Here is a 25134-nt window from a genome sequence, read left to right as displayed (position 1 = left end):
CCTCAAACAGCCGAGCGACCACTGCCAAGGCGAGCTCATCCTAAGTCTGCCAGGACGTCCTCACCCTGACACCACAACAGGACGAAGACAACCCAAGAAATTCAGACTGAGATCCCCTATGAAAAAGCCTGTGTGGTACCAGCGAACCCAAACCAGCAAGTCGGTCCGAAAAGGACAGTTTAGCACGACCACCTCGTGGGATTTCAGCCCAGAAGGCAAGGATGGTCCCATGCGCAAAAAGCAGCCAATGTGGGGCCTGTGGCAGGCTCCGTCAGTCAGTGCACAACCCCTGACATCGGGATTGTGAGTCTCTGCCCCACAGTGGGTGTGGAGGTCACTTAAAAATGACCTCTTAAAGGAACAAAAATCAATCCATGCTCGTAGCACACAAGCCGGATATAGGATGAAGCCGCGTGATCTCAACAGACGCAGAAACGCATGACTAAATCCAACACTCTTTTTTTTTTTTAAATAAGGATTTTTTTTTTTAAATTTATTCATTTGACAGAGAGAAATCACAAGTAGATGGAAAGGCAGGCAGAGAGAGAGAGCAGAGAGCAGAGAGCCCGATGTGGGACTCGATCCCAGGACCCCGAGATCATGACCTGAGCCGAAGGCAGCGGCTTAACCCACTGAGCCACCCAGGCCCCCCAACACTCTTTTATGATTAAAAAAAATCTTCACAAAGGTACGACTAGAAGGTTAAGCCCCAACCTGATAAAGGCGTCTACAGGAAGCACACGGCACCCTCGCACTCACGAGGAAAGACAAAGCCTTCCATCAGCGGGAAGCACGACCCACGTCTGTGGCTGGCGTGGCACCACAGGCCCCAGCCCAGGCTGACAGGGTGCCCGGACTCCAGCTGCGTGTGGACAACGTGGGAGCCTGCACAGCGACCACCGGTCTGAGCTCAGCAGGTCACAGGACACAAATACCAACATTTTACGGGGGGCCTTGGGGTCGAAGGACAGCACTTATGGCACAGGCTCTTGGCAGTCAGACGGTAAGTGTCCTACAGCAGACCTAGTTCCTCGTACAGAGACCTGAACCATCAACAGGGGCGCATGGTGAGGGGCTAGAGGCCCTCTCTGTCCTCTGTGGCCATACACTGGGTGAGAAACAGCTTTTTGTGCCACGCAAGGGGCAAGGCTGCGTCTGGACGGCCTTCCTGGCTGGCGGTGCCTGCTGAGGCCCACCAGGTGCGTGTCCCACGTCAGGCAAAACCGGATGCCTCAGCCTGGCCCTCTCGGGCTGAAGGCACAGGAGATATGCTGTGGGGTCTCCAGCTCACAGTGTCCCCTAACACACCCGCATTCAAAGCACCATTCCAGCGTGTAGTTCGGGACAATTCTGCGTCGCACCCCCTCCTGCACATGACTGATGGCTGCCTGGATGTCGTCTGCCTTCTGCTCAGCCTGTGGCCTCTACTCCCGCCGTCTCTTCCCCAAGGCCGCTGAGAAAGCTGCCACTGTCCGCAGCTCGGCCGGGCCTCCCATGGACCACCTGGACGGGCTAGCAGAGCGCAGCGGCTGTGCTCCCCTCTGTGCTACCGACACGTCTGGGGGATAAGAGCTCAAACTTTAACGTCTTTTTAAGAAGAAATCAACACCAAAAAAGACCAACACTGAAAACCGGCAAAAGACACACGTTAGGCAACTTACCCAAAACAAAAACCCATGGTCGATCATACAAAGAAATGTGGACACACCTTGTCCCTCACTTCGGCCAAGAGCACCGGGGGAGGGACCCCGCAGCAGCCTTCTTCGGGGAGCTCAGGTGCTCCATGTGTCGCTGCCTGGGAAAATCCTAACTGCCCCCGTTCACAGGGGCTGTCTGGGCACATCCTCCAACACGTGATGCCATGCCTGGGCTCTGCTCCTCCTCCGTCTCAAGGGGCCGGAGAGCTGCACACGAGCTGCTGACAGCCTGCCCATCCCAGTTCCTCCGTGCGCAGTGGAGGTGACTGTGTCAGTGACACCCTGCCTCCTGTGACAGTGCACAGCCAGCAGAACCCGGGAAGGGTCAACAGGAAAAGCCCCTCCTGCGACCCACAGACGTCCCGGGCTCCACGCCACGTCCCGGGCCCTCAGCACCAGGTCAGCACAGACAGTGATACTGAAAATCCAGAATCTTTATTTACAAAGACGCGAAACCACAAACCATTTATATGCTTAGAAGAGGAAAAACTTAGGGCAGGAAGGAGAGATGATCTGCGGGGGTGCCCACCGCTCTCCCACAGCGCCGGGGGGGGGTGCTCATCTATGTGGCGGGAGCAGGGTCTCGGGGGACAAGGTCCCGGGTGACTTGTGGATTCTTTCATAACATAATCCCCCAAATATCCAAAATAGACATGCAGTATTTTAAAAATAAAACAATCTTTTAAAGGTTTCAATCAACGATATCAAAACCACGGACACTACTTTTTCAGGAAGGTGTAAAACCGAGGAAGTCAGAAGAGTAAATAAAGACAATTTATTACTTTGTCTAGGAAAGCACTTCCAGGACAGTGCAGGTGCGGCTGCACCGGGCGGTCCCACCACCCGCACCGTGGCTGGCCACAAACTGACCACAGACTGACCACAAACACAACGGTACCACACGCTGCGCTGGGCTCACTTCCATCAGTGAGGACTCACTTGGACACAACCAGTGCAGTTAAATACATATTAAGAAAAATAAATATTCTGTATCCCGTATTTACAACAGCCCGTTCTGTCCCCTGCCCCTAATTACTACGAAATCAGGAAACCATGATCTGACCATTAAGCACAGTAGCAGCCGTACGTGTCAGTGTGGCACAGAACGTGGTGCTACTAACCCAGGACCTTACTGAGCCATAGTAATAAATACACAACGTTGCAAACCTTCACAGACTTAAACGAAGAGGATTTTAGAGAAAGTGAAATGATTTTGCTTGGGATCCCTGATCCCCCTTCAGAACAAACCAACGCCCTGTGGCCTGTCCATGCGGGGGTGGGGGGGGCGCGTTCTCCAGGCTCCTGTAGCTCCCGGGTGACAGCACAGCACGGAGAACCCCTTCTGCCTTCAGAACTTGAACAGGTCGATGAAGTGCTGTGGGGACACGGGCATGAAGCAGCTGTCGGGGTCGGCGGCGGTGCAGGGGTGCCCCGAGTCCTGCGGGAGGAGGCAGAGGGGTCACCACGGAGCACCGAGGCCACGGCGCCGTGTGGAGGACACGGACCCGCGTTACAAGGGCAGATGGGCATGGGGGTTTGTGAGCAGAGGCAGGTGGGCCAAGCTAGAGGGCCGGGGCCGGGGGTTCTCTGCCTCCCTGGCCTGGCCCCGAAACGCGCGCTCCAACAGCAGGGCGCCCCCGGAGCTCGCACTCCGCGGGAGACCGGGATCCTGTTTCACAGGAGCAACGACTAAAGAAACAGGCGCTCCACAGACTGACAAACTAGAGAGCAGAGACCGGGGGCAGCTGGAGGCCACGCCAGGTCGAGGCACCTGCCATGTGGCCCCGGGCCTCAACGAAAGCTCACGGACACGTGTCCCAGTCCCCCTCAGACTGAGCCTGCCCCTGACGCACTGGCCCCAAGGACATCCCGCAAGCGGCTCAGGGGGGCGGCTCTGGCCGGCCGGGGAGCATGCGTGGACGCGACACAAGGCCTGGTCTAGCACGGAGGTACCTTGAACAACAAAGCAAGGCGGCAGTCCTTTGAGGTCGTGGAGAAAGCACCAGGAGGAGTGCGGGGAAGGGAGAGAGAGAAAGGGAAAGCGACGTTAGCGAGAGAGCAGACCGCGAGCGCGTGTGGACGGGATCTGCAAACTCGGCTGGAGCCGCCCGTGCTGAGGCGGGCGGTGGGAACATTCTTGGAGCCAGCGCACGACCACCAGGACCCATCCGTCCTGAGGCCGGACCGACACTCCCCTTGCCTCGGACTCTGGGCTGAACGCGGGCCGGGCTGCAACCCCAACCGCAGACTCCCCACGGCACAGGCAGTGCGAGGCTGCGGTCTCCCGGCTCGTACCGAAGACGCCTGGGCCGTGTCTGGGGAAGCCGTCTAGTCTCCCGCGCAGCCCAGCACCTGCTTTGCCGAATGCCTGCTGTCCACCTCAGTGTTGCTCCTGCTCCCTCGTGCTCTGTCCGCGCCCCACTGAGCAGCCTGCCGACCTCCCCACACGCTACCCAGCCACCCGCCCACTGCCCCTTGCGTGCCCGCCACCGTGCGTCCTGTGGGCACCGTGCGCAGGCCACCTGGGGGATCTGCTCCCGCACGTGGGCGCAGACCTGCCGTGACCCCGCCTGGTCCCGCCCGGAGCCCCAGACCTGCAGCGTCCACTCTGGTGGCGACACAGCCCTGACCCTGGTCCTGGCCTCCCACAGGACTCCTTCTGTCTGGCTGCGCAGTGACCCCCCACATCACCTGCACCACAGTTCCGGGAAGCTCAGTGACACAGAAATCCGGTTGCAGAACGGACGGGAGGAGGCACAGAGCCGCCTGTGTAACCACGGAGGGAGGGTGCCTTCCCTCCTGAGGCCGAGCCCAGATCCCACTCCGGGACCTACCCCCACGGCCCCATGAGGTCACCACGATGGGTCTGTGTCGGGGGCCCTGACCCTCAGAAGCTGGGATGCAGGAGCCACGCTCCTCTGTCTGCGTCCACGAGCACCTGCAGGGTGTGGGGTGCACACAAGCCTCCCTCGTGCCCTGGGTGATGCAGGCTTCCCCACAGACGGACTTGGGCCTCCCTCACCCATCAGGCGTGACACCTGCTCACAGACTCTGTGCCCTTGAGGAACCGCGTCCTACAGAACAGCTGTGACCACAAAACACGGGACCTGTACCGTGTTTTCACCGCGAGGTGGGAATCCAACTAACGGACGTCAGTGATGGGGAAACAAAATCCCACGTGACTCGTGCAAACGGCATCAGTGAACCTCAGTTAAAGGAAGAGAGGAAACGCCCTGCACAGGACCGCACTCTCGACTCCCACAGGTAAGAGGAAACCACAAGTGACACTATCACAGACGTCCTCGGAGAGGAGAGAAACCTCCAGGGCTCGTCTCCTTTGCAACAATGCAGCGTCTGCCCCACGCTCCCTCCGACAAGCTACAGGTAAACGTATGGCAAAGCGAAGAGCAGGGTCGGTGCTGACGAGGCAGAAGCCGACGGCTGTCCCCCAGCAGCATGAGGGCCACCGCACGCGGGTGCACACGTGGATCTCACCTGCCGTCGACGGAGCAGGAGAGCTCAGGACGCGCGTATTCGTGGTCAGGGAGACCGCGGGCACACATGCCAGCGTGAAAGCAAATGACCCGGCACATGAGCTTCCCTCCCGCTGCAGACAGACCCAGCCCGGACGTGTGGCAGGGAGCCAAGGGGCGGACGGCTTCTAGCCTGCCTGGGTCCTCCGATTCCAAATGTGAGTCAGTAGGTGCTGGTTCAGTTTCGATCAAATACGAAAACCACGTGTCCCTCTGACAGGCTGGGACCTCCCTGCCGCAGGGGCTTGGTGTGGAGGGGAGCCGTGAGGAGGCGCTGGCAGGGGTGCCGGAGGCGCAGGGCTGGAGGCCCAGTGTGGGGCACCCGCTCCAAACGCTTTGGCCCCTTTCTCCCGGGCTGAGGGCTGGCAGCAACCCGGCACCACCCAGGACGGGCTGTCCCTGGGGACAATGTCCCCCGAGCAAAGACAGACACATGGCAGCCCGACACTTCCAACTCCAACCGCATGCTGTACGGCTCACGTCCGTGACTCTGTCCCCCACCCCGACATCCGTGGAGATCAAGCTCGCTTTCTCAGCCCCACTCCCCTCACGCCCGCAGCAGAGCCCGTGGAGCCCCCCGGCCACCCCGCTTTACCTTCCAGAAGAGGATGCTGCAGTGGCGGCAGAAGTGCAGCGTGTCCCCGTACTGCTCCCGCGGCGGGTAGTGCTTCTGCAGCGCGAAGTACATCAGCTTCCACTCCACGTGGCCCTTCTCCGACACGATCAGGTGCCTGCAGAACTGACACACCACACACTGCTGAGCGCCACGCCAGGGGCCCCGGGACGTGGACTCAGACCCCCGTGGACTGAGGCAGAGGGGGCGAACCCCGGGCCCCATAGCATGAGCACACGGGACAGCACAGGGCAGGCGGGAAGAGCCTGGTCTGCAGCGACGCCCACGACCCATATTATGGGAAAATCACGTCCCATGCCCGGTGTCTCGACACCTGCATCTCTGTACGGAAACGACCACCTGACTGAAAACAGGGCCAAGGACCCAGCACAGAGGTGGCCTGGGTGCCACACTCTGTCACCAAGGACCCCACGGTGCCACTACACACCCACTAGCTCGCACATGATTAAAAAAAAAAAACAAAAACCCATGACAAAAGTGCCTGGGGGACTCCGTCGTTAGGCGTCTGCCGTCGGCTCATGACCTCAGGGTCCTGAGACAGGCCCCGCGTCGGGCCCCCTGCTCCGCGGGAAGCCTGCTTCTCCCTCTGCGCCCCTGCTCGCGCTCTTTCTGATAAACAGAATCTTTTAAAAACAAACCAAACCTGACCCAGGAAGCAGGAGTACCGTGCGGGTGTGGGGACACCGGAGCCCGTGGCTCAGTGGCCGGCAATATATGACGCGCAGCCTGGGGGACAGAAGCGTGGCGCTCCTGCCAACTTTAACACAGGTGCATGTGAACCAGGATTTCCACTCGGGTGCACACCCACGTCCACATGAAAACGTGGGCGCCAGCATTCACCGCTGTAGAATGCATCAAAGCCACAAGGAAGAAACGACCCAGATGTCCACCAGCTGCGCAACAATCAGCGGAAACGGGTCCGGCCACGGAGCGGCCTGCTGACTGGCCACGGAGCGCCGTGCGGCCGGGTTGGGGAGCAGGGGGCCCACAGGGCGGTTCCACGGGGAGGGGAGGTTTGGTGGACCAGGGACTGGTGTGGGGCGTCTGTCCCTCAGGAACCGCTGCAGGGCGTGAGGGCGGACTGCGGCTTCGGGAGACGGAGTGGCCTCCCCCATGCACCAGCCGTCCGGCCCCAGGCCGCGGCTCTGCCTGCTGCCCCCAAGGCCTCTCACAGGGCAGCGCTGGGGACCCCTGCACCAGCCAGCCCCACGCCCCGGCTTCTGCTTCAGCCGCACCCGCACCCCCAGCCCACATCCTCCTCCGGCCTCGGACGCGGCTCCTCCCGGCTCCAGGAGCTCCTCAAACAAGACCGCACTTCCCCAGGGCATCCGCCCGGAAAACCCCAGACGTGGTGGGGCCGCTGCACCCTGGTGCACAACACTGAGGGCCACAGGTGCCGTTTTCTCAAGGACACCCCACCCCTCAGCCTCTCAGAGGGACAGTCTCCCGGGGGCCACGTGTCCACGACTCTGTGGCTCCACCCGCCCACCCGGCCACAGCCAAACCCACCTCTGATGGGAAGAAATGCATCAGGGAGCCGCTGCCCTGTGCCCTGCCCGCCCCACACCACCCTGCACCAAGCAGATGACCTGTGCGTGTGCGGGTCTCACGGAGCCCTGCGTGACGAGTACGTGCACCCAATGCCCAGAAGGTCACACGCAGACCTGCCCTGAGCAGGCCCCCACGTCTGGGTCTGCGGGCGCAGTGAGCAGGGAGGGAAGGTTCAGAGAGCCACGTGCAGGCGCTGGGGATGGTGACGGCGCAGGCCAGCCTCCAAGGGACACATCCCACACCACGGAGCCCTGAGGCCACCACACTCACCTGCTTCTCGGCAAAGTGGTACTGGCAGAGTTTCTTCCACAGACGCCTGTCCTCACTGAGCATGGACAGCGTCGGCGTCACCTGGCCCAGTGTGACAATGTCCCAGCCGTCAGAGAATCTGTACAAGATGTTGTTGAGCATATGCAAAGGGAGGTCACTGAGTGTGAGGCCGTCATTCACCTGCCGGGGTGCAAACAGATAGGGCTGCACTGCGTGCGACACCCAGGAGCACCAGGCTACAAGGACACCGCGCAGTCCCTGACTGCAGCTCTTCAAAACACAACACAACCAGAGACACAGCTGAAGTGTCACCATCCCTCACACTTGGCCATGGGAGCCCTGAGGCCCTGTGTCGAGAGATGGCTGGTCTCACGAGGACCCCGGAGGAGAGGCGGGAAAAAGAACGGAGGCCAGTCTGTGCCCTCGGCTCCCCCAGACCCCATCCGAGTGCAGGACTCACTCGTCAGACGTGCCACGGACAAGGGGTGGAGAGGTGGCGGGGTCTGAGAATGGAGCAAATCAAGTCACTGATCTGCCACGGAGGCCAGTCCAGCCGCCAGCATCTACTGTCCAACGCAGGAGCTGCACCTGCCCCCCACAAGCCTGCGCCTATGTCCCAAGAAAGGACGTGACCCAGTGTGCAGAACCCGTGTGTCGTGGTATCGGGCGGGAGAGGAGCACACACGTGGGCAGCCGAGTGTCGCAGCCATGGGCTGGGCACGCACCCACGCCGCCTCTCACGGAGACAGGGCAATGGCTCTGACCCCTCACGGCGAAGATCCTGCGGGCTCAGGGATGCCTGCACACCTGGCCAGGGCCACACGCTTCTGATGTGGCTGGGTGACTGTCCTTGTCCCCAGTGGTCAGCCCCAAGGCCGGCTGGCTTCCTTCCGGCTTCTGTTTTCTCCAGTGGCCCCAGCAGCCCCGCACAAAGCACACACCCACAGAGCAATACTAGAGCAGGGCTGCGGGGAGGTGCTGAGAGGCCAGCCGCGCCGCTCTCATGTCCTTGCCGCCGCAGCGTGGCCGTCTTTTTCCAGAAATGCTCTCCCGGCCCTTTGTGGGCGGGGACCCGGGAGGAGGTGTCCTGTGCCCGCAGCAGGGTGACAAGTCAGGGCTCATCTCTGAAGATGTCTCAGGGGCAGCCCCTGGGTGTGGAGGCCTCGGCACTGGCTGCCTCTTTGGGGAAGAGCCCGGCGCCTGGGACATCACCATGCAGCGTGGTCACACGTTGTCACTTCAGATCCTACCAGCCACGGGCACGTGCGCATGCGCCCCCAACGGGCTGCACAGCATGAGCAGGTGACAAGGGGCTCATGGAGCAGCTGTGACCTCAGGGTCTCGCAGGCTGGTGCACAGCGGGGTCGCCCCAAGATAGCACTCGTGTGCCTCATTCCTGACCAGGTCTTCACGCCGTGACAGAAACTACCGAGACTCACTATAAATGCCTCCTTCTTTGGAGACAAGCTTCTGCGTCAGGAGCTCACAAACACCCTGAGGCTTGTCCAGGTGAATGAGGTGGGAGGAAAAACCCTGGGTGCATGAGGCACCAGAACCCAGTACCATAACCCGGTCTCCGGCCCGCGGTGACTGCTCACAAGACACAGCTGCCACGCCAGCAGTTTCTGCAGAGAGGGCTGTGACCACTCCAACAGGAAGGGGCATGGGCAGCCAGCTGGACAGTCCGTTGAGGCGCAGGGCCTTCAGCTCAGCCCCCCACTGCCCGGCTGAGCCATTCTGCGCCGCAAACCCCGTAGCCATGTCACCGTGTGCAAAGGAACGCAGCTCTGGGAGGTATTGCCAGTGCACCAGCCCCGGTGACCCCCACTCCTGTGGAAGCACATCTGTCCTCACTCCACGGCCCTGCGGGGCTATAGTACCCAGGAGATGAGGACAGAGGACCTGGCGTGAGAGGGGCCGCAGAGGGCTATCCCGCCGCCTGCCCGCTGCTGCCTTGAGGAGTCCTTGCCACCTGCCAGCGGACCGCAGCTGCAAGGGGTCCGTCCCCATGGACTGGACCCCAGACTCAGGTCCCAGGACTCACACACCAAGTCCCCTCATGGGCATGAGCTGGCCTGACCCCAAGGCACGCACAGTCCTGGCTGTCCTGCCCCGGGGGCTGCTAGGCTCCCTGCCCACAGTGACCCCCTGAATCCAGGCTCCCTCCCATCTGGCCACACAGCTCTCTTCCCCAAAAGGCCCTCTGCCCCTGGTTTGCAGCAGCTGTACAGCTGCCCGCCCGGGCTCATGGGACCACATCTATGCTGTGAAGAGTCGGCGTGACCGCAGGCGACACCATCACCCCCTGATGGGCCACAGGGAAGCCAGCTCTGAGTGTGCGGTTGCACCCCAGTCAGGAGGGCGTCCCCACCGCTGCCCTCCGTCTGTGCTGCCTCCAAGCTGGTGTCGACAACAGGAAGACCCTAAAGGAAGCCCATGGCTTCTCTGCCCTGAGAGCCGGCCACGGCGAGGAGAGACCTGGCCTCTGTCCTCTCCTCACCGGAGCGTGTGCCGGCCCAGCTCTGCAGCTTCTCCCCACCTCAACGCACACCTCCCTCTGAATGATGCACTTCCCAGCCTCGAGCTCCCTTGCTGACGACAGACCCCCGCTGGCCGCCTGCACCACCTCCTCCTCCGAGAACCACACACGACCCCAGAGGACAGCGGGGACGGGGGCAAGCACGGACCCTGCATCGGGGGCGGGGGGTCGCTGGCGAACGAGGCGCCATGACTCCTGGCAGCTATTTCCGTTTCCAACATCTCATCTACCCGGGAAGGCTCATCACCACAACACCTCGTCACCCGTCCCCGTCTCCGCGACGACCAGCCCCACTGTCTTCCCACGAGCAGTCTAAGCCGCCCCACGGCCTCTGGCCCCGATGCACCTGGAACAAAGAGTCTCCCCAGTGCCCCGCGGGGCTGAGGCCTCACACTTGGGACCAGCGTGTCCCGTACCTTAGTGACCTGCAGGTCCTGCAGCTGCTGCTGCCAGCGGAGGACGGTCTCCAGACGGCAGACCCAGATGTTGATGTTTCCCACCAGCACAGACTTCCCGACACCCCGGAGGAGGATGCAGAGGGTGGAGCTCAGGTCCTGGAGGAGGTCCTTGATGAGCCGGGGGTTCTGGTGGTCGTCAAGGACTGGAACACAGCAACACACACCGTGGGAAGGTGACAGAGACCCGGCGCCGCGCCCATCCCCGTGGCACCGACGAATGCGGCACGGACGCACTGCAGGAGGGGAAACGTGTGACCCCAGAGGCCTGGCGCTGAGGGACGGACCCCGCAGGACCCGGTCAGCAAGGAGGGGTTGGGGTTCCAAGGGGACGGGGTCCGTGCAGTACCACGGCATGTTCTGGCAGCAGGTGGAGAACAGGCTTCATGCAACCCAACTGTGTGCCTGAAAATGACTGAAATGGTAAACTCGGAGTGTGTGCATTTTACCACAATAAAGATACTGATGTAATGTCAATGCAACCCCAAACTGGCATCATTTTTGAGACCCCGCCAGTAGGATGAATTTAAAAGAACATCAAATATTGCCGGACAGCGTGATTCTGGGGGTGTGCAATTTCAGCTTTAGAATTAGCCGCGTCTGCTCTCCTTTACCGTCGTTCCGAGGAGCTCACACACGTGAGTGTTGCTACACTCGGACGCATCAACTCACGGTGCGGCATCTCAGGTCCCTCTTACTGTCAGCTGAGGATTGATCAAGACAGACTGAAGCACAAAGCCACAGGCTCTCCTGAGGCCCTGGCGACTAGGACGCAGCCACGCTGCTTATGGGGACGCACGGCTGAGGTGACCGACCGGCCGCCGGACAGGAGAGACTCCTCTGAAACCCAGGGACCCTCCCTCGTCCCGTGGGAGCAGCCTGTCCCGATACGACGGCGTCACCCACCCTGGGGAATAGAGGCAGCCCCACCTCCTCCTGTTCTCAGACACGTGGGGCACCTCTTACCCTTCTGGACAATTTTGTCCAAAACGCTGAAGTAGTTCTTCTGCGCCGCGCCGCTCAGGGACGTTAACTGGGATCTCGCAATCAGCTGCAGGAGCTGGAGGAGGAGAGCACGTGCGTTCCTGAGTTTGGAAGCAGAAGCCCCCACGCCGCCTTGTCCTCTCCAGAGACCCCACACCTGTCACGTCTGTGCTACTCCGTTGCCTCCGAGGGTGGGACACTGTTTCCAAGGGCAGAGTCCACGAGGTCTTCATCTCAGGCAGGTTCTCCTTGGGCACCTTGCCCTCAGTGCTCCCCTCACGACCACCGGGCCATCTCCCGTGGCCTCGGCGGCTGGGAGGACCTTCTGTCTCCCCCTCCCCCTCCCCCCGTGTCGTCCCTCCTCCTCTGCCTACCCCTGCCCCCCCATCCCTTGCCCTGCGTCCCAGTGTGGGCTCCTCTCGGGCCCCTCACCCACCCCACAGCACCCCCGGTGCCCACGTGGACCCACGTCTGATTCCCTGCAGCCCCGGCTGGGGTCTGCCTTCCCGTCCACACCCCCGGTGCGATGTCGGGATGTCAGGTGGCGGGGTCACGGGCGCCCTCACACACCCCTGCTCCAACTCCCTTCCGCACCTGCTCTGCGGGGCCTCCTAGGCACCTCACCCCAATGCCGCTACCCAGAAAGCCACTGTCCGCACCAGCAGGACTTGTCGGGAACCCAGAGCCAGGCCTCCCTGGCCCAGGAGGCACACCCGTTCAGCCCCCCACACTGCTGCTCTGCTCTGGGTAACCGCACCTGCCTCCTGCCTCCCTGAACGCCGGACTCTCCACCTTCCCTCCTGCTCACCTCGCCGGTTTCCAGAGGGAGCAAGGACACAGGAGACAGCAGATGCTACAAGTAGGACGACCACGCAATGACCTCGAGGGGACAGAGCTCCCACTAATGCTTCCGTAAGCAGTCCTCTTCCTCTGCGGCAGTGACCGCAGACACATGCGCTGCGGGGCACAGGCGACCACAGCTCTGGTCACGTCAAGCTGGACATGCTGGAGACGGGCTGGAGACGGGCCCAGGCCTGCTCCCGGCCCCTCCTCTTCTCGCCCATGTATTGCCCCCACCTGCCGGCTTCAGCCTTCAGTCATGTAAAGTTCCAGAAGCGTGATTTTTAAGTCTTCTCAATCTCACACATTTAACAAAAAAGGAATGGAACTGAAACTCTGTAATACAGAGCATTCCAACAAGCCGTCCTAAGCCCGTGACCCTGCCGTCTGCGCTGGTTTCCCAGGAGACTTCGGGCCCCAGGACCCTGTCCCCGTGCTCAGAGGCCAACGGGCATCACAGGGACACAGAATGCACTGGAAATGAGCCTCCCATCTGGGGATCACCTTGAGTAGATGATCTGTGAGTCGGGACTCCCGCTTCCTGCTTTGTCCCGCTTGTCCCCTGTCCCAAGGACTCTCGTCTTACTCCCAGACTTCTAGAAGGGGCAGTAGGAAGGGCTGCTATTTCCTTTAAATCATACTGTAACACAACTTGCAATTTTCCACGGGCTACCGGACCCCTCAGCGGGGCTACTCATCACGCAGCGGTCTTGTGGGCGGCACCGGCGTGTGGCCTGTTAGCGGTGGGCCAGGTCCCTGTAGACCCACAAGAGGGGTGCTTCAGGCTTCGGGACGATGGGCTTCGCTGATCCGCCCTCTGAAGGACAAAGCCCACACTTGCGGTACACCCCACGCCGGGAAATAGCCATCTACCATAACCATCAATTTATGCTGTATCACTCAAAAACGTCAGAGCTACAGCATCTGATTTAACCTTACTGAGGTCAAAGTATCAAGTTAGTTGAAGAGTGTCTCCTTTGACTGGAAACTAGCGTCTCTGATAATACTGAATGAGAAATACGAGTTTCTCAGAATTACATATGATACGATTTTACTACTATACAATTTTTAAACAAAAGACAAAAATCATAAAACTATCTTCCAAAGGTGACAGAACTATAAACAGAAAACTCAGGTAAGCGTCAACCTCTGAGGAAGGAAATCAGGCCACAAAGATGTCCCCAGATGGCACGTCTGCCGACACGCTGTTGGGAACGCCCTACCTGTCCAGTCGCACGCTAGACACACACACGCTCCCGATACTATCCCATGAGAGTAAATATATTCTCTACTAAAGTAAACAAGCATCTGTGTGAGGCCCCACACGTATTTCTCGGTCCTTCCTCTTTAACACATCTTGTTCTTAGGGAATCGACAGATCTTTCTAGTACGCTGTAACCCAACAAGTTTCTGGGGAGCAGACTTGGCAAACACCAGGTGTAGCGGCCTACCGCCAATTCTTGAACTGACAACAAGGGAGATTTAAGAAAAATGTATCTTTTTTGTGCTAAGGAACAGAGAAGACATCTTTTTGTGAAGGATCTACATTTTAAAATACAGAACCAACCTTCTCCATTTTAAAAATGTTTATTTTTTTATCAACATATAATGTATAACTTTCTCCATTTCTAAACACCTAGTTTTCTTGAAAAGAGAAGGAACCGTGGACTCAGTAAAATAACCAGTAATAAATTAATTATTTCAGAGTGCCCTACAAGTCAGTTTGTACCTTCAGCAGAACTCGCGGTGAGTATTTCACAGCGGGAGGAAATCACTGGCCTGAGCCGCCCGACAATTCCCGTCCACGGTGGCTCACTGGGCCCCCTTGCTTGCTCACTCTGGGAACAACAGGCGCCCAGTGAGCTGCTGTGCTGGCTGCGGTGCTTGGGGCAGCAGGGCTGGCTGCGGTGCTTGGGGCAGCAGGCTTCCTACACGGCCATCATGCACCTGAGACCTGTAAAGGTTGACTCCGCACTACTGGGAACCTCACAAGCCTTTTCACTGAGCTCGAAAGGCCACCACTGCAAGATGTCACAGGACACATTTAGGAAGGTCACTTGTTCCCCCCGAGAAGGAAAGTTCCTAAAACTAAGAGCAGCAAGGTCTCCATCACTGAACACGGCCGTGAACCTGTCATCACCGTGGACGTGGCCTGCACCCTCCACTCAGGAGGGCATCCCAAGGCTTCCACAGCTGAAACCATCCTCCTTCCAAACATCTGTGAACAACTGTGCTCTGGCCCGCAGGGAAGACGGAATATGCACAAAACGCGGGTGCTGTGCCTGTGAGTGAAACAGCCCTCGGTCCCACCAGCCTCCTGCCAGAGCGTCGCCCAGCTGCGAGGGCCATGCGGCAGGCACGGGGTGCTGGGGACACGGGACACGCATTCGCTCCACCCCAGAAGCTGGGAACCAAGCCCTGTGGCCCCCTGGGATCTACAGAGCCTGCCTTACCCAGGCTCCTGGGGAGGCCCTTCCCCGCCGCCACCCCAGCTTCTCATTTTAACGCTTCATGTGGACATAAGACTTTTAGGGACTGCCACTCAACCCCACAGATTCAGTACTTAGAAATATTTTGTAGGAACATATAAAACTGATGATTCGAATGCAGCAGTTACATGGAATCGTTGGAACGAAGTACCCAGCAGTAAAGGACTAAGTGAAACCCCCGAACTCTGAACTTTTCATGTGTGAACTGCAGGCGAGACGTGGGCCTTTCAGGGCATCCCGGGGGTGTGGCCCCCTGGCCATTCACACTGCACCTTTCCTGGGGGGAAGACGGGGCCAGAGCGGCTCAGTCCCGACCGACTCCATCCTCCTGGTCAGTTGCTCAACCATCTCTTAAGGAAATCTGGTTTCCACCATTTAACGTTCTTCCAAGTCAGGAAGCTGCTAAAATACTCTTTCAGAAGACTGCACTTTTGGAAAACCCCACTCGTCCAGCAGTCCCACGACCCACCTCTCGGTGACCATCTGTCAGCCACGTGCAAACACGGCCACTCGGTGAGGACTGGCTCACCCCCCAGGGCGGAGGGGTTAACGAACTCCTCTCACAGGATCCCAGGAGGAGTCGGGGCCTAGAGAGTCGCAGACTGTCCCATCCCCCGCTACACCTGTTCCCCAAGCAGGTCACGAGCCCTGGGGACTGCCCAACGTTTGCTATACGGCTGAGTGTGTCTGCGGCTGAATCGCGGAGGGCGCACTCCCACTTCACAGAGCCGGAGAGAATCCGGCCCAGGACCCTGCACTCGACACCGTGAAAGTGTCCACCGCGTTCTGACAGGTGGGCGAGGGAGCGGCTTCCCACGCTGGGGGACACGGCCTCTGACGCTGGCCACCGCAGGCTAACGCGAACCGGAAGAACAAGCTGAAGAGGAAAGTTACCATCGCAGAGGAAAGCAGGTGTTCCTACGAGGGTTTTAGTAAAGCCGAAGTAAACCGAACTGTCCGTCCATAAGATGCTCCGGTTACAGGCTCCCAGGGAGTGAGAGTGAAGAACCAGCTTTGCCACCCCCAGAAGATGAACAGTGCGCATCTGGGGAAACGCAGGACGTAACGACAAGCGCACTTGTCTGGAGGAGTCCCAGCCGCGTTCTCGGTATCACAGAACACACGGCAGGGTCCTACCCGGGACTTAAAATTCTGTGCGTCCCCACAAAAATACAAATAGGCAGGCACATCTGTTTCCAAAAGAGAGCATTTCCTGGAGAACACCTGGAAATGAAGAGCGGCCGCCCACAGGGGAGGCGGGGCCACGGGGGGAGGGGGTGCAGGGGGAGAGGGGCCGGGTAGGAGCAGCCTGCGGAGGGATGGGGGGGACTCACCACACTGTGTGGTGGCGTGCAGCTCCCTTCCTGAGCGTGTGCTGTCCTCTAAAACCTACCGAACCAGCGAGCCAGCGCAGGAAGCAGAAGAGGGGGCAGTGTGCCAGCGACGGCGGTGGGGCCTCAGGCCCATCCGCAGGCCCAGGACCATGGACCGCAGGCACACGTCCCACGCAGCCCAGATGAAGGCGTAAGCACTTTATACTTCTGAGGGGATTCTCCCCGGGGAGTCCCTGCTGCAGGAAACACAGCGTATCTAACCCGGTGCAAACCTCAGCAGCTGCTGCTTTCACAACCTTCCTGGAAAATGCCCACAGCCCTTCAATCCACGGCTGCTCCAGCCACCTGCGCACTGCCCTGCTGTCCCCAACATCGGGCAGGGGAGTGTGGTCTGTTCTTTTCTCCCAGCGCTACAGGGAGGGCCTGGGACCCCACAGGAAACAGGATGAGGATGAAGGCTATACCCACAGGAGAGACCCAACCCGAGCTCCAGCAAGGACAGACGAGCGCTGGGTCAGCTGGCCCGCGTCTGTCCTAGGCTGCCAGCTGTCTGACCACGGGCCCTCACTCCACCATGATGGACAAGGCCTCGCGCCCAGGGGGCTCTGTGGTGAGCAAAGCAGGCCAGGTCCCACGCTCAGGATGACCAGGCTGGCACACAGGCCACCCATGCAGGAAGGAGCCAGAGCTGGGGTTGAGTCGGCCCTGCAATGCCGTGCCCATCCCCCTCAACGTGGCTTCACTCACAGAGATGACAAGTGCTTATGGCAGAGCGCAGCTGGAATCTGGCGCCAAAGATTCTCTGAAAGTGTTGGCTTCCTATGTTTCCAAGTGTATGCTTAATTTTCTTAAGTAAAATCTTCAAACTTCCACCACATCTGTCCTTAATTTAATGAAAGCAAGCTCATAAAACTCACCAAAAATGCTGTTAACATGACTTATAAATGGGATAAATGAAATGTGAGCTGAATTATGGATGCGGTATTGAGAACTGTTCACTCGGGGCGCTGTGAGCTCAGCTGCTTGGGCGGCTGTGTTTAGCTCGGGCTGTGATCCCAGGGTCCTGGGATGGAGCCCTTCGTGAGGCTCGGTGTGGAGTCTGCTTCTCCCTCTCCTGCTCCCCATACTATGCCTCCTCTCTCTCCTCCAATGAGTGGATGAAATCTTTAAACAACAACAACAACAAACACTGTTCACATGCTAAAGGTCAAATCTTTTTTTTTTTTTTAGATTTTATTTATTTGAGAGAAAATAAGTGAGAGCGCACATGAGTAGAAGGAGAGGAAGAGGGAGAAGCAGACTTTCCCACTGGGCAGGGAGCCGGATGTCGGGCTTGAGCCCAGAACCCTGGGACCATGACCTCAGCTGAAGGCAGGTGCTTAACGACTAAAGCCACCCAGGCGCCCCACCAAGGGTCAAATCTAAGCTGTAACTTGACTTGTCTTTTTCTTTATCAAGAAGGAAATTTCTCATGGCATATTATGAAATATTAATTGCAAAGAGTTGATAAGAGAAAAATTACTACTAAGTGAAAATATATGTTAGCATTGATTCTGTGAAGGTAAATTTAATAGCTCAATAAATTATGCTAAGGCTTTCAAAGTAACTGGCCAGGACAATTTTCGCAATCTGTTCAAACACAGAGGACAATGGGAGGAGATGGGGGAGACGAACCATGAGAGACTGCGGACTCTGAGAATCAAACTGAGGTTCTGGAGGGGCGGGGGTAGGAGGTTGGGAGAGCCTGATGGTGGGGATTACGGAGGGCACAGACTGCACGGAGCACTGGGTGTGGTGCATAAACAGTGAATCTTGGAACACTGAAAAAATAAAGTTTAAATATTAAAACAAAACAGGAAGAAGCTGGTTTCGAATTAGAGACAGGAGTTAAAAGCACTGTGACGCCGTGATGACCACCTAGCCTGAAACTAGCACACGGCGCGCGTTCATGAAAGCGACGTGAGCACCGGTGAGGAAGGACCAGGACGTGGTCAGCCGGCCCAGGCGGCGTGAGCTCTGCTGGACGCGTCCGTGTTGACCCAGAGCGGGCACTGGGGTCCAGACTCCGCTCCCAGCTGCCTGACGTGACCACATGCACCTCCCCACCTGCACAAAGTCAGGAACCCGCCCTGGCACAGGAGGAACAGGCCCAGCCGCTGCTGCCCGCCCCGGGTTCTCCCTGCACAGTCACTGCCCGCTCCCCGGCTTCCCCGGAGTTTCCACCAACACCAGGCACACAAGTGACCCAATGGCTCAGCCCCAATTCTAAGTCAGCTACACGAGCTTGAGGAACACGGCACCTAAAATTATGTTTTCTCCTCTACAAAGCAGAGTGAGTACAGCTTGAAAAAATAACATTTGCTCCTCAAACTCAGACAAACATTATTAAAATTACTAAAGTAATCTACTATAAAAATGCCGCAAACACGAACAGATAATCCCAAGAATGGCTTCTCCTATTGCATATAGGACTGTGGGGGAGACAACTTAGTTTGGATTTGTTTTCAGAAGACATCAAATTTCCACTCCTAACACGGTGAGAATGAGGACCACATCCACTCCAAAATGCTTACCTTTACTTCGGCAACCGAAACAATTTGTAATTGGACGCTAAAATAATACCAATTTTTATTCAGAAAACATGTTAAAATCACTGATTAGTGTCCATTTAAACTGCTAACGTCGGGGGAACAAGAGCATCTCATATTTTCATACTGAAGAGTGCGTATTAATTTCTTCCACACAAATCCTCAAGGAAACCATCACCGAACACCTTGAGAAACATAAGCAAATGACCCAGGATGTCGGACACATGCCGCCTCCCATCTTGTTTCTCTGTGTCCCAACAGGAACAGGCACAGACGAGTCCGCGTCACTCGCAGGACGAGCGCCTCAGCTGTGGACGCGGGACAAGCTGCCGTAGACCCGTTAAGCATCACGACAACCCGCAGCTGCTCCCACGGATGACAGCGTCCGCCCCCAGCGGGCTCCAGAGCACGCGCCACATGTGCTTGTGCCGGAGAAGCCCACTCCTGAGCACACGCCCCGCAGTGCAACAAAGAATGCACAGCACCAAGCACGCGGAGGGCCCACCTCCCCGTGGAGGTGGCAGTGAGCTGAGTGGGGTGTCCCGGGGGCCCCAAGCAAATCCGGAGGTGAGAGCACAGAACGCAGCTGGGGGAGAGCTGGAGAGCTGGCGTGCGCAGAGAAGGTGCCAGAGCGCGGGCCGGGGCCAGGACCGCACAGGTGTGTCCGCGGCAGCGCGCGGACTCAGAGCATCGCGGAGGCTGCCTTCTGTCTTCGCTTTTCGCAGAAGGCAGACATGGCAAGTGGGCCTTCGGAAGGCAACCCTGCCACCTCTGAAGGGGTGCGAAGGGGCAGGCCTGGGGGGTGAGAGGCGAGGATTCCCGCCGGGCAGTGACTGAGCGGGTCAAGCCTCACGCACCTGGCCTCGGCACCTCCACAGTCCCTGGGCTCCTTGTGCCCCATCTCCAGGGAACGGCGCAGACTGCAGTGCTCCAGGAGGGCTCAGGGCCCTTTCGGGGGGCAATGCACACTTGCACGTTTTCTATGTATCAGAAAACAACCAGCAGAGGAAACGCAGTTTCATGGCCATGACTGTTGGCAAGAGGCTAACGTAGGTATTTTCATTTTCAAAAAGAGGAAAGGCTCTTCCGCGGGAGGAGTGAGGCACGCAGAGGGAACAACGAACCGTGAGCAGGTTCGGGCGGCTGGAAGGACGGACTCTGGCCCAGGGGGGACCCACCTCGTCGGAGCTCAGCACCCGCACCCTTGTGGAGCTCCCAGCTCCACCCTGGTGAGGACGCCCTCCCCCGGGACGGGGAGGCACTCAGTAGTGGCCAGCGACAGCTCTGGACGGCCTGTGCTTGCAGACAGTGCGCGGAGAAATCCTCACCGAACAGAGACCTCTGTGCTCACGCACAGCTCCTGGCCACCGGACTCGCCGCACTCTGAACCAGCTGAGCGCAGCCACGGGGCCTCACCGGAGAACGGGCGAGGTGCCCCGCTGGCCAGGGCGTGCATCTGAATACAGCCCGCAGGGCCCAGAGCGCGGGACTCCAGACAGCACACGGCAGCAGAGGGGCCCACGCACACCGGTCACCGACGACGCCCTGGCAAACTCCGACCGGGGCCGAACCAAAGAGGTACTATTACCTCAGGTGTAGAGTGATTTAACGCACAATATTTCTGTCCCATCACTAATACTTTTAATTTCCTAGAAACCATTACAAGGAAACTATTTCTAACGTCTCACAGTCCTATTAAACCCGAAAATAACAGCATCGGAACCATCATATACACTTTGCCTATAACACACATTGCACAGGGTATACATCCTCTGTGAGCCGAGACAGAAATTTTCTGTACAAACAGATGGCAGTGCATCCAGGCTTCCGCAGACATGGACTCTTCTCTCCTGCCAGCTCGCTGCTGGTCCCTGAGGCAGCGCGCACGCCTGGGAGTAACACGGAGTAGAACGCGCACGTGAAACCACTGAGCGGGAGTCTCAGGAAGACCTGCGCTCACCCCTGGGTCTCCCACGGCAATGCACCCGAGGGTGCGGCTGGGTGACACGGGCAACGTGAGGCGGCCCCGGGAGAAAGTGCGTGGCATGAGGGACGCTGGTGCGGGAGAAACGCCCAGCACTTCTGTTTCCTCCTGAGCTCGCTCCTCGTGCTCTGCTCTGCTATCAAACAAGCACAACTTCGCACCAACACTAGAACTAGCGCCTTAAATATGTACACGTGTCACCTTCAAATCCCAGCCCATCAAGTGTCCTCGAAACGGCTTTGAAACGAAGACTTACTTTGACTACGTAAGTGAATCTCCGAATGTCCTGAATTGCACTTGAGAAGTCTAAGCGGTTGAAAGCCTCTCCCAGAGTACAATAGCCGTGCCTCTGCAAAAACAGACACAGAGCAGTTGAGATCTGTAATTAGTCACTTAGTCAAAATGGAGTGACAGTTAATGTGATCAGTCTGTGCAAATTTTTTTTAATTTTGGGAAAGGGCATTTGTTTTTATGATATATTCCATCCTTAGTGGGGAGTAAAAACAGCAATGGTAAATGTCACGTAGAATTAAGACGCTACATTCTGCCATTCTCACACCACTACAGACACGACGACAAAGACAAACACTTGGTAAGGATCCTGTTGATTTCTCTTGTCGGACAAGCTGGGGAACTTCAATCACACTGGGGTGTGTTCTAGGCTAAGCTCCTACAGATGCACAGGCCATCTGCCCGGCTACCGTGAAGATGGGTTTGCTGCAGACACACACGCAGAAACGCCCACGCCCTGTGCAGGGAGCTCCTTGCCCCACGGGTCTAGAGGGCTCCCCATGGGTCTGGAAGGCACCCCGCACACCGGGCCAAGGCCTGAGGCCCAGGGCTGGGGGTGACTACGTGCAGTGTCCGGGGGGGAGCAGAAGACACCTGGCAGCGATACCAGGAGCTGGTCGTCAGACCCACAGGACCCAGAAGCCAAGGGAACAGGTGGACACGGAGAACGTGTTTTCGGTACTGGAAACCCTGCCACCTATTTCAGCTGCGTGTCCTTCATGACGGGCCCTGCAGTCTGCACCGGTCTGCACGGAGCTGTGCACTGGGTGTGAGGAGTCATTCCAAACGAGCTTCTGCACTGGAAATCCTGAGAGTATACGGAGATTTTCAAGTCACGGTTGTGGGGTTAGATGAACTCGTGACAGTCCTAGAAACATGAGGTGACAGATGACCCCTTGCCTCTCAAACAGATGGTGGGACAGGCGCTAGTGAAGCAGCTGGAGTGCACGCCCGAGTCTCAGACCAAACACACCCCATGAAAGTTGATTTGGTTTTGTGCCCAAATCCTAAGAATGGTCCTAATGTGTGCACAAACCAACAAGACACATGTTTTTAAACAATACACGTTATTAATGAGTATCTACTATACGCAGACTATTTTCCTGGGAGCTGTGCAGGAAGCAAAGGTGAATTATAGATTATAATCTGAAGTCCATCACTGCTGACATTTCTACTCCTCCTTGAACGGAACTGTAAATTCTAGTATAGACACAGATTCCTTTTCAGGCGGCCACCCATGCCACAGCGGCCTCTTTTCGGGGGGGATTAAATCTAATTGACAGACTATGAAACACTTGTTTGGGCCACACGAGCCCGCCTGCGTTTGGGGGGCCTGGTACCACATGTGGAAGCTCAGAGGCTGTGGGGCAGCCCCAGTGGGCCATGCAGACAAGCAGCAACAGTACCTGGTCCGTATCAGGTGCTCAGCCCAGAGACGCAGCCAAGAGTAAGAAGCCTGACTGTGCTCCTGCCCCAGGGCCCACGCAACACCTCTGCAGTCTCACCAGAAATTTCCCTTTGCTGCTCACGCTGTCCTGACTGGCTCTCTGCTCTGTAGTCCGTGTGGTAACACAGAGCAGATCAAGCATTACACAGGCATGAGCAGCAGCCAGTCAGAGTCTGCCAAGCGCACCTCTGACAGGTCTCATGAGGGTGTGCGTAAGCCGAGACCGAGCTCAAACCCACAGCAGTCCTCACCACCAACCGGCCGGATCAGTCTTCCGGCTCAGAAGCCAGCCCTAAGCTTCTGGGAAGTGGGGCCACATCAGAACAACCATCACGAACACTTCTGGACATCGTACCCCTACACTAAACAACTACTTCCTCAACCGTGCTCCCCGACTGCTACCAAGTAAGGAAAGGAAGAGCGTCTCAGGCCGAAAGGGAGGAGGCGTCCATGGGTACTAAGGAGAGAAGGAGGCAGAGTCAAAGTGAAAGGCCCACGGCCCACAGAAAAGCTGCCGCCAGCGTGGCAAAAGACAGGAGCAGGACGGGCTCCCACTGGTCTGGAGAGGTTCAGACTTCACCACAATGTCACACCGGTTCTAGATGGGGGCCACCCCTGTTCTCACTGCCCGCAACACACGAGAGCAAGGACACACATGCCAGCAGCACCTGAGCTCACACCAGCAGCTTCTGGGGAGAGGTGGTGGGAAAGCGTCACACCGTCTAAGGGTCCATCCTTGCTCTGAAACAGCCCTCCGGTTGACGCAGATCTGCGGCAGGGGCACTAACCACACACAGGTACACACAGGTACACACACGTGCGTGCACACACATGCACACACGAGTCACCGCTTCAAAGATCCTAGGTTTTCATCTGCTAGAATGTGAGCCAGAGATCTCATACTGCAAAAGAGAGAATTTATTTAATATGACATTACGTATTCAACAGAAAACACCAAATACACTCTTATTTATAATGGAATACTTACTTCTCTCGTGCTTTCTTTATGGACATAGATCCATTTCTCACGATAAAAACCTAGAATAAAAATTAACTTTGTTTTTAAAATCTGGCAAATCATTTAAAATGAAGATTTTTACGGAACTTCAACAGTTGTACATGGTAACAAAATTAATCTGACTTAAACAGACAAGAGATGCTATCACTTGGTTGAATGTCAACAGAATTGCTCTGTTTCCCGACACCAGTTTAAGAGCTGCTGAAACATCTTGACATGAAAAATGACTTCAGATCGTGTCACATCTTAGCAACTTGGACGAAAACTAGCCTATGAGAAACTGCAGTTAATAGCGAAACATAAAGGACTATAAAAACGGGATTTGTTGAAAAAAAAAAAAAAAAGAATTGATTAGTCATTAATTCTGAGTACCCTAACAATTTTTCTTCTTCTACTGTTGCCTTTTTCATGCAACTCAGTCCCTGAACCTCAAGGACGTGGCGACTCTGTTCTCCACAGGACTCCGTCTTCCCCAGCAGCCTGAATACCCTAAGACAGAGGCCAGCGACTCCTGCTCGGGCCACAGTGGGAAGTGGGGCCTGTCGCGCAGGTGAGCCACGGGCAGGAGGCTCCCTGCCCAACCGGGCCTGCGTGCTTCCCTCGGCTCCCAGGCCAGCTCTGCCCGGAGTCCAGAGTCAAGACCCCTGCGACCTGCGCTTTTTGCTTGGGAGCGAACGGGTAATTGAGCTCACGACCATTTTTCAGTGATTACACATGCATGAGCTGCTTTTGGGGTTTTGCTATCTTTTTTGTTTTAGCAAATCTTGCTCACTAAATGGTGAAGCGGCAAAGAGTCTGACAACCCAGTCGGTGGGCAGTACTGCATACAGAGCCGTTATTCACGTGTCTGTCGTCCCCGACTTCTTCAGACAGCAAATCATCAAAACAATTTAGTATGTCAATATATTAAACAAGTAAAATACCATGAAATTGTTAATAAAAATGATCTTACATTGAGCATTTGTATCATTTCTAAAATGATCCTTTTTCCTCTTTTTGGACGTGTATTCCTGCTCTTCGTTACTGAATATTTCTTCATCGTCACTATTTAAGATACTGAAATAAAGACACATTTTATTAAAGACTTTCACACGGAGATCTTCATTCGGCTTTTCTTTTATAAAACAAGATATTGGCTTGCAACTCAGGAGACCAAAACAAAAATTGGGAAATTCTGAAAGCAACCATTGACTTTCAAAGCAGCACATTCCAAGTCTGAGGTTACACGGCTAATGTGTCCTCTGTTGTTTGTGGCGAGAAATCGGAGGTTTACCAGGTCCTTCTGAGGATGCCAGAGCAGGAAGGGCAGAGCACGGTTAGACCAGGCCAGGGTGTTGGGTACGCGCCACCAAGAGAGGCTCACACTTGACGGCCTTCACTGTGACATGGACGTCACAGACAATACTACAAACACTCGGGAAGTAGGTCAGTGGGAGAACAGGGTGCCCAGGACTCATGGCGTACCAATTCCTGAGCCAAC

The 25134-nt window shown here is 57.1% G+C and overlaps 1 protein-coding gene across 5 annotated transcripts in view; it reads right to left on the bottom strand.

The window, feature by feature from the left end:
- Positions 1 to 2449: 2449 nt before the first annotated feature.
- The window catches only part of FBXO25 (F-box protein 25), a 50156-nt gene continuing 27471 nt past the window's right edge, over positions 2450 to 25134 (bottom strand). Inside the window, exons 3-11 of one of the 5 annotated variants that reach the window (XM_059384107.1) lie at positions 24607 to 24710; positions 23625 to 23674; positions 21155 to 21247; positions 11646 to 11739; positions 10641 to 10825; positions 7686 to 7865; positions 5826 to 5961; positions 3651 to 3677; positions 2450 to 3135 (exon numbers count right to left, since the gene is read on the bottom strand). In XM_059384107.1, coding sequence (XP_059240090.1) covers positions 2891 to 3135; positions 3651 to 3677; positions 5826 to 5961; positions 7686 to 7865; positions 10641 to 10825; positions 11646 to 11739; positions 21155 to 21247; positions 23625 to 23674; positions 24607 to 24710 — 1114 coding nt within the window. In that variant the 3' untranslated portion in view covers positions 2450 to 2890. Of the gene's footprint in view, positions 3136 to 3650; positions 3678 to 5825; positions 5970 to 7685; positions 7866 to 10640; positions 10826 to 11645; positions 11740 to 21154; positions 21248 to 23624; positions 23675 to 24606; positions 24711 to 25134 lie in introns of those variants that run through there. The other 4 variants (XM_059384109.1, XM_059384108.1, XM_059384110.1 and 1 more) reach the window with 4 other exon arrangements.

This window comes from Mustela nigripes, chromosome 18 (assembly GCF_022355385.1).
Source record: "Mustela nigripes isolate SB6536 chromosome 18, MUSNIG.SB6536, whole genome shotgun sequence".
Classification (NCBI taxonomy): Eukaryota; Metazoa; Chordata; class Mammalia; order Carnivora; family Mustelidae; genus Mustela; species Mustela nigripes.
This window is presented reverse-complemented; position numbering and strand designations above follow the sequence as displayed.